General features: G+C 23.8%; 1 protein-coding gene across 1 annotated transcript in view; it reads left to right on the forward strand.

Annotated features, from left to right (window-relative positions):
* Positions 1 to 11940, forward strand: part of LOC119666533 (serine-rich adhesin for platelets-like) — a 378359-nt gene extending 366419 nt beyond the window's left edge. The window contains exons 2-3 of the mRNA XM_038075814.1: positions 11344 to 11625; positions 11853 to 11940. Of these exons, the coding sequence (XP_037931742.1) occupies positions 11344 to 11625; positions 11853 to 11940 (370 nt within the window). The remainder of the gene's footprint in view (positions 1 to 11343; positions 11626 to 11852) is intronic.
* Positions 11941 to 14317: the final 2377 nt, after the last annotated feature.

Below are 14317 nucleotides of genomic sequence, written 5' to 3' on the forward strand. Positions count from 1 at the left end.
ATGTTGCAATTAAATCAAAATCAACACTTAAATTCGTAGAATTTTAATTATTATTTTTATCATAATAATATTTTTCGGCATCAAATTTAAATTTAAAATTATAATTTGGATATATAAAAAAATTTTGCTTACTCATTATAAATCCACTAGAATCAAATGATATACAATATATTTTTATATTCACTTAAAAATATTGAGTTGGTTTTTACATAAACTAAAATATCCATCATTTAATTTTAATGAAGGAGTAAACATTTTGCTGATAATTATACAAAATAATGAAGAGAGAAAAACTGTAAAGAAAACAAAAAATTAAATTAAATAAAACTAAAAACTTTTAAACATTCATATATATATATTATATATAAAAATTTTGATAAATATATCGTTCGTTTTGTAAGTTGGTTTATTGAACTTCCTACAAATGTGCGCGATGTTGTATCTGAAAAGTTTAAATTGTCAGTTTTTTTTTATAAAAATTGCTTTTTTATATTTTGTATCTTCACTATTTGTGTATGCCTTTTGTGCTCATATATTTCATATTATTTTTCGTCTATTTTTTATATGAACTTTTTCTTGCTTGTTTTTAGGTTAAAGCCTAACTGCCAAATTTTTGTGGTTTCAGTTCAGGTTCTCCCATAGTTGATCGTGGCGGTTGTTTTTGTACTGAGTTTGACTTTCGGCATACAAACTTTTCTATTTTGCGGTATACATTAAACCACGTTAACAAAATAAGTTTCAAGTTTGTTTTTTTTTCTTCATTTGTTGTTGGCTTTCATTAAATTAACAATTCTTTTTTTTTTAAATAAAAAAGAATTGATTTGATTTGAGGAGATTGATTCGATCAAAAAGCTTTGGTATTAACAACTTCCCTATGGTGAAATGTTGTGAAAGATAACTACTGCAGTATATGTGAACCGATGACTAAAGTCATAAAACACTGAATTGAAGAAGTAAAAGGTAGAAAGTTATAAATGGAATTAAAAATCGTGATCTTGTGTGTGTCTAACAATCTATTCTAATCAAAACAAAAAAATATATATATATGTATACATAGATGTGTAACTTGAATTTAATCAATTTTTTATAATTAAGCTTCGCTTCAACAAACACATTTGAATTCAGTTAATAATGGCTTTTTTCAAACGAAAATTAGGTTAAAAATATATTGTTCACAATACACAATAAACATAACCTTCTTTATATACATAGTAATTATAAAATGGTCCATTAACTCTTTTGAAAATAATTTAACAATTCTTTTTAAATACTTTTACATTTAAAATTTAATTATAAAAGTTATTATAAAATATTAATTCATTTGTAAAAGTAACTATAAATCTTGTTATTCTGATTTTTGTTTAGAAAATCTTTTTGCATTCACAATTTCTTACCTCCTATATTGTTTTTCAATATTATAGTAAATATTTTTTCGTAGATATTGTATTATAATATTCACTATTTAAACTACCAAAATGTACTGAACCATAAAAAGTCGGTTGATTATCAATATAGTGTTACAACCACAACGTAAGCATATTGAACTATTTATACTTAGTGTAATTATATATATAGCAAATATATGCTAGAAAGTTTCTATAAAAAATATCGGCGAAAAATATTTTTTTATAAAGAGGTTTCAAAAAGTAATGAACTAGAACAACAAAAATTATTTTTTATATTATTTTAATTAATTGAATTTTTCGCTGACCATACAACTGTTCCGAGTATTGTCAAATACTCTAAGATCATTAGTGATCTTGGAAATAATTTTTGTATTTAATTATTCGTAAATAATTTTTTCAGACTGCAAGTATCAGGAATCGAACTCTGCCAAATTTGAAGCTCAGACGCAAAGTCGTACTTGATTTTTTTGTTCGCAATTTTTTTCTGGAGTTTTGTTACTTTGCTGTAAAAGTTTTATTAACAAATTCACTTGCTGTGTTTAATTAAAAGGAAATCATAAACCAGCTGTAGAATAATTGAATTAATTAATTATTTTTCATTTTTAATTGTTAAATATCAATACTATTCTGTTGGTATAGGCATTATTTTTTTATTAAAAATAGAAAATTAAAATCTTTATGATACATATATACTTTTCATAATTATAATACAATTAAATATAAATTTTTTCGGATCTTAATTACCTAATAATTGTTTCACGTACTCTTTGTAATATTGATGTACTAGTCAAGATACTAAAAACTCGGTAATCCTTTAAATATATATCCATTTATGGTTTTGTTTAAGGTCTGTAGGCATTGTGTGCCATATATATATGTTATGTATTTCTGTCTGGCTATATGTTGTTAGTAAATAATTTATTTAATAGTATATAAATTTTTAATTCTTGTATTTATAATTAAAAAAAAAAAACAAATTAACAATGATATAAATGGTACTTGAATCAAGATTTTTTATAACTGATTATATAATTAACAGTTAACTGATTATAACTGATTAACAGTATTAACGAGTATTTATCTTTCTTTCAACTGTAGTTGACTGTGATCACTTTACTTTACTATATTTAGGTAAAGATACAAGTAGATAACTAAAAATAAGTATTTACTATTTTTTTACACACAAAAACCAAATAATAAAAAACTAATTTATTTTATTAATTGTTTATCTGTCGACTTTAATTATCTGCTCTTCAAACATTGTTAGCAATTCAATTTTATTGCCAATGTAAATTTTCTTATATTATATCTAATTGCAAGTAAACTTTTGAAGTGTAATTAGTTCGAATTTATTAAGTGTTAATTGCTCGTGCGAATTTTCTATAAAGTGTGTTATTCTCATCGATAATATTTACAAATATTCATATAAATTCAAGAATGAACTTCAAAAACTGATTCATTTAAATAAGTGCAGTTATGTTGTTTACATATTTATAATAATGTAGTATTTTAATAATGAATTATATACCATAATATTTATTTAATATATTTAAAAACAGTCTTAAATATATTAATAACTAAAAATTTGTTATATATTTATTTGTGTAATATAACGTAACATAGAGTTTTTGCCTTGTATTTTTCTGTGATGGCTCTCTTTAATTATTATTAGTGGCTTTATATACATTTTCTATTCAGAAACAAATTTGAAAAAGATTTTTCAGAATCAAATATTACATTTATTATAATTATACATTTACTTATTTACGTTATATGCAAACAAAAATAAAATAAAAATACGAACCTCATTAGCTCATACAGACCTATAAACTTATTACCAGCTTTGCCTAAACTATTTGAAGCTGTTCTACTATTTCGATTGGGTCGATACTTTCTCCCATCTATTCATGTTTAGAGAAAATACTACAACCCATCAGTTACAAAATTAAAACGAATAACAAAGCTAACCAAAGATACTCTATGGTGGTAAGTCGTTAAAACTTTTTAGAATTTATGACGTGACAGACAATTCTTTTAATTAAGATCACAACTACCTCATAACTACTTTCTCCATTCAACACAGTCCATTCAACACCGTTGAAAGAACGGAAGCGATTCAATGAAAATGAAATAAAGATGCTAGACTCATTTCCCGGTAATCGCAGGATACGAGTAAATAATGTGGGCATAAGAAGGGAATTACATAGAATCTTTAAGTGTTAGTGTTGTTTAGTCCCATTTTTGAATGCTGGTAGTTATAAGAAGCATGTCTAGATAAGAAACTAGTAATTAATCCGAGTTCAGTTCTGTTAAGACCAAGAAACCTGTCAATTTCATTATGTACTCTATTGAACTGTTTGGACTGCATTAAATCTTTACAGTCTGCTCAGGTCTTTTCAAACAGTTAATATTTCATATTTGCAAGCAGAGATTAAATGAAACAATCTGATATCCCAGAAAGGTTAAGTTCCTATAGAAAAGGATGATGCACCCTTTGTAAGTTCGTCAGCTATTTCGATACCGCCGAATCAGTAATAACAAGCTATCTAAACCACTGTTACTTTATTCATAGCTGTCAACATAGGTATGAGACTTCTCATGCCTGATCTGACCAGCTTCTGGTCTTCTTGGTGGTTCAGAATGCAATCCAATAGTTTGATAGGTGCATTTGCAGAGGATACTGGTCTAGCTTTTACCAAGAATGTTTATACAGCAAGACAAAGCTTGCAACAGTTAGTAACTGTAGTCTGCGTATCTGTCCGAACATATAGTTTAGTGCGTTGTAAGATTTAATAATTTAATATCTTTTTTACTTTTTTATTTTTCTATTTATTTTTCATTTATTTTTTTATTTTTATTGTTTTTTAATTATTTTCTATTTTTATAATATTTTGCTTAGAAGTACTGTGTTTGAGATCTTTATTTAGTGTGGTAATAATTTTCTTCGATTTCTCTAATTTTTTTATTGTTTTTGCAAATGTTTATCCTAAGTATACTAGCAATAATTTATTTAGTATCTTCAGTGAAGGATAGACTTTTCCATAAAACAGACAGGTTCCTGTCTTTCTACTTTTTAAAACGGAATGTAAAATAATGTTTTTTATTAGGTTACAAAGTAATTAAATTTATATTAAATTTTTATATAATAAACGATGACCAATATATTTATATACTTCAAGAAAGTCAAAATAAGATTATTGGTGTATGAAAAACCCATGTCTTACGTACTTCTGTGAAGAAATAAATAATACACAATGTGAATGCATCATTAACTTTATGTAGCGAATATTTGTGTACGAAAAAAATATTGTATTTTTTAACCAGAGTCCAACTTCAAAAACTTAAAATTGAAAAAAAGGCTTTGAACTTGGTACAATAATTTTTCTTTTTTTTGTACAATTTTAAGCAATTTATTTGGCTTCAAAAAAATACTCATTTTACTCTGTTAATTAGATATCTTTACGAAATTCACTATGCTTTGTATTTAATTTATTATTCACTCCAAATGATTTATTTAGGTTATTATAATTAAAACTTTAAATGAACTACATACAATTCTTTTATTTTTATAATTTTGTTGTATTTTTTCATTATAAAACTAGTTTTTATTTTTAGTTGATTTTAAACTTTTTGTATATTTTATATATAGTACTCTTACTTATATTATTTTGTTTTACACAAGTGCTAAATATTAATATTTTATTTGTTTTATTACAGTTTATATTATTATTAATTTCTTTACATACATTGTATTATTATAATTTATTTTTGTAAAGATATATTCTGTTTATAAAAAAAAAACAATAATATAGCATTCATATATATATAATACAAATAAAAACCGAGACAGAAAATATATTACATTAATATTAGTTATAATTACATATAATTCATAGTTTAGGTACTAAAGAGTCATAGTTTTGCTCACCATTTGGTCAAAATAGTTTTGAAAGTAAAAAGCAAAAATTTATAATTAATTAGAATTTGTTTTTATTATATATTTCTTATTTTAGAAACGATCATATATCGCAATCGCTGTATCATAGCGAATCATATATGAATTAGAAAGCTGAAACCGATATCATACAGTGATTAATCATATCTTAAATATAAATTTAAATTTAGTTGTAAATTTCTTAACTAAATACACTTCACTTAAAGTGTTCTAAATGTAAAAAACTTGTTCTTATAGAAGTTGCATGATATATAAAGTGTATATACATAAATATTACAGATCTTTAGTAAGCTACTCAGATTTCAAGTCAATTATTTGTATTTATTTTATTTAGTTCATATATTTTACACAATTATTATAATTTACTTTTAGACGAAAGCATGCGCTCATTTAAAATCTATTCATTTGCTTGCTATTTAAAATATATTCAAAATGCATTCGTTTACTTTTTATTACTTAATTTGTATAGAAAAATTATTTTGCTTTATATATTATATCACTTATATAACTGAACGTTTGTCATTCGGTCTTCGCATCTTGAAATCATAATACACAATTTTTAAATATATTCACCAATATTTTAATTTATTTTATTTCAGTTTTTGATCCATATTTTTTTATTTAAAACAAAAAAGTTGGGTTCTTTGATGTAAATATAACTGATTTTCTTAAATGATTTCAATATTTTAAAATATATATCGTGCACTTTAGACAAATGCCTTTAGTGAATAATATGATTTCACGCTCATAAGAAACTGCTCTAAACCAGTCTGTGCCAGCTTAACAATGTTGTAAGCCCGTTTGACCATTTGCCAAAGTTATATGTGGGCTCACATTATACATTATATTGATGAAACACTATATCTTTTCTTCTAATCAAAACTAACGTTTTTTAGTAAAATGAAAAATTTATTTTGTACAATATATGGTATATAATATATTATATATAATAATATGGTTTAGAATATGCAGCTGTGTTTTTCAATAGAAGCTAAAAAAAGTTATTCTCTTGAAATCCCAAGCAACACTATTTTTCAATAAACATCGGTTTTCGATAACCGATGAAGTGCTCGACTCTTTTACATTAATATATAGTATATGGACTAAAACAACCCCTCTTCGGTGAGATTTATTCCCCCTTCGGAATCGCTTTCGCATTACTTCGAGGGTCTCTTTTATGTTAGCATTGCAAGTGATTTTCAATCTGCTTCCACACCTCCACTTTTTCATCGCATTTTCTTGATGTCTGCTTTATATATTAGCCTAGTTTCTAATTCTCCTATCTAGGTCCAATTTCTTCGCTTTGAGGACTTCAATCACATATGACTCTATCCTTCGCCAGCTATCTGCGTTCGCGCTCACCTTTTCCACTATATTTTTGGGATTTATTGACTCAATCTGGGCTATTATCTCTTCTAGAAATGTTAACCACCTATTACAGTAAGATAACATATATTATATTTATTATATTATATTATATATTATATTTATTATATTATATTATATATTATTATATTATATATATTTATATATTATATTATTATATTTTATTTAATAAATAACTCATATTTATTACTTACATTCGCGTGTGGCTATTTATACTCAGAATTATGTTGCTTTACCAAAATAGTGTCATTTTTAAAATAATCAACGTTTCTGTAATAGAAAAACACTCCAGAGAGGGTTGTTGATTATTGTTGTAGTAGCAGATTGTGAATCTAAATTTTGTTTCATTAAAAAGATAATAAAAAGATTAAAATATTAACATGATAATATATAAAATATTAATATAACTTTTATTTTTAGTTATATATATAATAGTTTTATTTTGTTGAATCTTTTAATTTCTTCTCAATTGTGAATTTCTTTTAACTTCTTGAACCTAATTGAAATTTATTTTTGATAATTAATTTTAAAATCAATTACTTTATAAATTTTTTTGATTTCATATATCATTTATCAAAAAAACTAATATTTTAAAGAATTTCTTTTTACAAACTGTTTTAAACTTTTCATACATATATTTCTTATGAATGTTTATTATTTTTTCTAGTATATTTCTAAATAAATTGCACTTGTTTAACTTGGGAATAAAGTACAAAAATCTAGTGTTTTGTTTTATTTACTGAAATAATTTTGGAAAAATTTGAAATTTGTTTGTTTTCAAGTGAATTGAATATTTTCTATTTACATTTCAGTTGCGTCTGGCTACTATTCTCTTTTTTTCAGTGAAAACAAGTTTTAATATTTTTCTATTCATTTTATAATTCCGTTGATATATACACATCTGCACTTCAATGAAGACGTCTTTATGGATAATGACAGACATGTACATACTCGTATATTATGTGGAATAGAGATATTGAAGGGAGAATTTGTACTAAATCTTTTATTAAGTAAAATAAAAGAGAAGAAAAAATCGTAAATATAAACCTATTTATATAGTACGTATGCATATTAATAAGGAACGTTTAAATCTTTTGTACAATAGAACATTTCCATGGAAACTATTGATTTCAAACGAACACCAGCACTGAAATACTGAGAAAATATGTATTCCGAACAATTGATTGAAAGGTTATCGAAGCGAATTGTTCAAATTGTAAGCAGATTTTATATAATTTGTTACTATTTTAGTTTCAATAAGAATTTTATAATAAATACTTGAATATACATAAATTGTGTACTATTATGTAGGTTAAATTTGTTTTTTTTTTTATTTTATTGTAGTAATAGTAGTATTAGCTTTATTTTATTTCATTTTAAATTTGCTGTATTAGACAGAAATTTATAACAATTATATTATGTATGTCAAGCTCACAGCTATGGCATTTTAGCTGTCTGTATTTTATATATATTTTAGTACACGAAATGGTACGATTCCAATTTCCCGGACAATGAGATTTGAGGATTTACTGGAGGCAGCAACTTTTTCTATTAAACTATATGCCACTATATCTAAATACTTAAGATATTGAAGTTTGAAGGTTTAAATGTTTTACATTGATTTTACGAACATTATCCATATAAATAAATTTATATATTGCTTATTTCTATATATATTATTTCTATATATATTATTTCTATATATATTATTATATATATTATATATTATATATATAAAATAGTTGTCATTACCATAATCCGTTATCAAATGAACATCCCCGAGAAATCGGAATCGTGACCACAAATCAAAAGTATATAAAGTTTAAGTATTATTCCATAATATCATAATTACCATAATTTCATAATTATGTATCTAACGTAAAATTATGTATCTCATTCCACGATCCAATGTCAGCGTGTTCTGCATTTTGTGCAAATAAGCTTATTTGCATATTTATCGGTAATCTACTAGTCTTTCTCCCTTGTAGTTTCCACTCAGAGTATGACCATTATATCTATGCTTGTAACTTCTATTCAAATGTCATTATTGGATTATCTTATTAGATTTTCATGATCCATCATTTCTTCACTTTTATTACTAAAGGTTTCGTTTAGTGAAACCTTCGTAAAAGCATTATTGTCTTGGAGTGTTTTCATATATATTAGAGGATGATTTCTTTATATCCTTCCTAAAATTCTGAAAGTTTTTTTAGATCCAAAAAAAAACAACCTTCCTATAGGAAGGACGGATTCTATTTTCAATATTTACTGTCAAAAAAAGTATGCTCAAAGAAATATTTAGTCAAAAAATCTTCAATGTCTTAAAAATGGTTCAAAAACTCATTGATGATGATAGGTTTAGAAATTTTGCTCGTTCAAAATCTATTTTGAAAATATCTGGTTATTTTTGTGGAAAACCTAAATTACCTAAAAATTTTCTTATTTATTTTTCGTATATAAATATTTTATTATCTTGTTAACATGAGTTTTTCTTCTATCAAACATATTTTCCTAAATTTTTACTTTTACTTTAAACTACACTATCCATTCGACAATATTACTAAAATGTATTAACGAGTACTTATATAGTCTAGGAAATATATACATTTGTTTGGAAAAAAGCAACAGGTAACCTATATACATCATATAAAGTTTTTAGCGAATTATTATTGTTATTTCTAAAATTATATTTATTTAGATAAAACATTTTTCAAGTTATCGCGAGCGTCTTAATTTTATGTGAATTCTTAACCTAAAGAAATATAATAATTCTATTTATAAAAAAAATTAAATATACAAAATAATAAAATTACCATCAAAATTATTTATGTATGTTGCGTGCAGAATTAATTTATATAATTTACACCTTCATTTTAAAAAATCGTGCTTACATAAAAAAGTTTTTATTTGTTAAACCAATTATTTCAAATTATCTTCAATTTTGTTTAATATTTTGAGTTTAATTTAAGTAAATATTTATAAATATTAGTATTTTACTAAAAATATATGTAACTTAATGTAAACATATAGTTAATATATTTATATGAATTTAATCACAAGATGTTTCTAAAATAATCACGTATTTTATTGTATTATAATATTAATGATCTCATTAATCAATTAAAAGAGATAATTAGTTTTCATATATAAAGATATAAAATATATATAAAAGTTGTACTGATTTTCAATGTAATTACTAGCACTGTTTCAGTAACGAAAGTCAAATAGTACTGTTATTTAAAGCACCATACTGTATGTCTAACTTAAAATTTGGTTTTAATGGCCACTGAACTTATTAAAATTGTAAAAACTTACTACAAAAATGTTAGCATGGAATTTCCTTGATTTTTCACTTGCTCAAGAAATAAAATTGTAACATCTAGAGGAGTTAAAACCGATCAGTATAGTTTAAAAGCTACTGTATAATGTAGCATTTGGTTTAAAGACGGAATGGGCTAAACTGTCGAAATTCTAATAGCTACAGATACATGATTATCAATATTTTTTGGCACAAAGTTGAAGAAGACGGTACCAAATGTCACACGATACGTCCTGTTTTGGCTTAAGCGTTGAGCATTAGTTACTAAAATCATATAATTTATTAGACTTAATTCCTTTAGCTAAGTTAAGCAAACGATCTTGACGTGTCAAATACAAACATCCGTTAACTTATGATCAAGTTATTTTGATTTACCGACAAGCCATTGCTAATTATTTCAAAGAAATCTAGTACTATTAGTTGTTTAGTACATTTAAATGATGCTATATTTCAGACCTTATAGTGAGCTTTAAGAAATAAATTGAAATATAAATTCAATAAAAATATCAATCACAAGTATGTCTTATTTATGTTTAGTCTCGGAATTGCAATATGGGTAACCAGTATACATAAAAAATAAATATTTTGTAGGTATATAAAGCAAATTTTGCACATATATATTTAATTGTAATTAATAGAAGGGACAGTATATAAATTATTTTAATTCAAGGTGAATAAATAGTAAAAATTCATCAAACTGGAACAGTATTTTTTTTCGCCAAAATAATATAATTGTAGCTCATTGTCACTAGCAATAATAATTACAAAAAGCACAAAATAATAATGTCTAATAAAAAGTCAAATAAAAATATTCAGTTAATAAGTACGGTTTGGTATTATTTTCCGGTTATGGAAAGTTACTTGTCATAAAACGCCTTAACTTATGTGGGTAAATAATAAAAAACACACCTTCAAATAAATTTAATTATGAAAGGTACGGTTTTCTACAGAGAATATGTATTTACTTCAGCCCAAATGTATGCAATATTTTTATGTTATAAAAATGTACAAGGTTTGCATATAATATTTTCAATTTGTCAATAAACAATATAACAAATTATACATAGAATTAAATTAATATTTTATAAAAAATGAATCGATACGATTATAAAATATCTTAATTGCTATTACATGTCAACAATCAACATATACAATACAATACACATATTTTCATATATAAAGTATATCTATTAAAAGAAAATAATTATATGTTTATTAATTATTTTATTTCTTTTCTTAATGCACTTATTCAGTTTTTCTTCGATTTATAATTACAGATCAACCAGCAGTGTTGGTGCACTTGCCTACGGAACTTCGGATAAATGCAGTACTGCATTGCAAAGCCATGCTGAAGCACACAGTGTCAATTGTTTGAATACGCTTCACAATAGTTCTAGTCCAGTACAAAAATCTGAAAAGCCAAGCAAACATAAACGACAATTGAGTCAACAACTTTCGATTTCGGGTTCCATACAAAGTGGGAACTCGTCCACGAACTCTTCGTTGAACGAAAATTATCAAAATTTATCACCACTAGGAAGTCAAAAGAGTGAAGCAAGGTAAGTGAAAATAATTATAATGATTATATAAAGTTTTTTTTTATATTTATATGTAAAATATTATATATATAATGTCAATATAAGCAAAAAAATTTTATAAAGCTACCATTAAGACCTTTGAATAACCTTAGACAAGCTAAGATTATTACTAGTTATTATAGTTTCCAGAATATATTCACAAGTCAAATATTGAAATATTAACATCATATATTTAAAAAAAATATTAGTATAGAACTAACAACATTTCGCTATAATAAATTTTTAATATATACGAACGGTTTGGTCATGTCGAAAAAAGATATTACTCGTGAATGAATATATAGTATAGCTCCGACATGAAAAAATTTTGATAAATCGATTTTACCACACTTTAGTCAATTGTTCTAAGAACTTATACTCTTAACTAGAATCGTAAGAACAAGCATATATATGTACACAATATATAATTTCTCAAATTTAAAATATTTATTAATACATTCTATTGTTGTCTTTGTCATTTGAATTGTTGTTAGTTTTTCAAACGTTCTTATGTCTTTTCTTTTTCTCTGCATAATTTATACACTTGAGTTGCATTGAGAGATAATTAAGTGAAAAAAGCAAAAGCAACAATGCAAATACAAAAACTATGTACGTAAAACAAAACTACAAGTTTGCAATAACAACATTGTTGTTTTTTGTACTATAGAAACTTCTACATACAATTTATTTAATTGAAAATTCATTTTAGTGAATAAATAAAAAATGCTAATATATTTTTCACAAATTTAACATGTTTTATGTTAGTAATCTTAAGGCTGCATTTCCACTGCATTTTTGCTCTCTGAGTTACTGCAATCGGCACTACGAGTAATATATGCAAATAAAGAAAGCCTATATACGCATGAAAATTTGTATTATGTCATATAAATAAAGTTTTGACATGGTCCACAATCGATTAAAGCACAAATATACGTTTTATATTTAAAAAATATTATCATAATGTGAGTAAGAATAATGCAGAAAAACAATAATTTTTAAATGAAAACATTGGACCGTACGTGAGATACGAAATAGTGATAACGCTAAATACAATTTTTTGGTTTCTTTAATAGGTTTATTGATTGGCTTTGATCTGAAAATATACAATTTATACATTTAATTTATGAAATAACAAATTTCGATCACAAAATTTTAACCTGATAATTTCAATGAAAACAAAAATAATATAAAAGTGTAATAATAAAAAAGTTAGCTCAATAGTTAATAATTAGCTTCATAATAAGGATATATGTGTTTATATTAGGAATAAATTATCTATTTTAGTCAAGAATTGTATTGGTTTAACAATTTCTAATAAAGCATTTTAATTTTTATTCCTGAAAACATAAGCTCCATATCTTTGCATTAGGTCAACAAATATTGGGCGTATAAAACGACATTTAAAATGAATTCTTAATATATATCCATTAAAAAATATGAACCAAATAATTAAATAAATAAATAAATAAAAATATTAATATATTTATATTAATATGAATAAGGTTTAATAAACCTTATTATATTAAAATCTATATATTTAAATGAATATCTATATTTTTATGACATTATATCCATAGTTATTAATACTTCAAGTTGTTTTGCTTTTTTCTTACTGAAAAGCTTTTTTTTGATAAAAAATGGAAAGCAAAAAAAATATATTTATTTATTTTTTGAAGAAATAAGAATCCAATATATTACATAGTAAGTGTTAATACATGTCTACGTACCATTATTGACAATAAAGGCGCTCAGTGAAAAAAAATGTAAATATAGATTACTTGATTTCATTTCAAAACTAAAGTTAAAGATAGTGTCAAATGACTGTCTCTAAGTACTGATCAATAACAGTTAATAATAGTTTATTTAAATTTAATGAATTGCTTAAATTATGATCTCATTTTTGCCATTAATTTTATAAACTAATTTATAATTTTTTTGTTTAACAATACCAAAATTATTATAAATTAATAAGATCTATATAATTTTTTTTTACAGTTGTACATTTTAAATATATAGTAAAGAAATAGTAAAGAAATATTAATCAATAGTAAAAATAAAGGAAAGAAATTTCTTATAACATCAAATTTTAGTACTTTTAATTAATTGTATTATTTTAGTATTGTTTATATTTATTATATAAAGAAATTATGACAACAATTTAATTACTTCACATATTGATTTCTCTTAAACACCTGTTTTTAAAACAAAAATATTTAAATTTGAAAAACTTCTCCAATCCAAAATTGTTAAATCTTTAAATAACAAAATTTATTATAATTAAAATTTTGCGAAATGAGATAGTATTTTTGCCACCTGGCTTATTACTTTGATATCAAATAGATAAGATTACAAACCTACATATAATATATAATTTATTATATGTAATACTAAAGGTAGTTAGCGATTGTAAAAGAAAAAATTTATTTATGTGTCTGTCTTTAAAGCAGTGAACTAGTGTTATTATTTCCCCTTATTTTTTTTTTGTTAAGTAAATATGACTAATATTCAAGACTAAAATAGATTATAGAAAAAAATCATTTATTAAACTATTATTAACTCTTAGTTTTTATTTATAAAGATATGGAAAAAAATATTTACATATGTTTTAAAGTTTTTATCAAATGGATTTCTGATATGATATAATTTTGAATTTGAATTAAAACTAAACATATTA

The sequence above is a fragment of the Teleopsis dalmanni genome, chromosome 1, assembly GCF_002237135.1.
Source record: "Teleopsis dalmanni isolate 2A chromosome 1, ASM223713v2, whole genome shotgun sequence".
Classification (NCBI taxonomy): domain Eukaryota; kingdom Metazoa; phylum Arthropoda; class Insecta; order Diptera; family Diopsidae; genus Teleopsis; species Teleopsis dalmanni.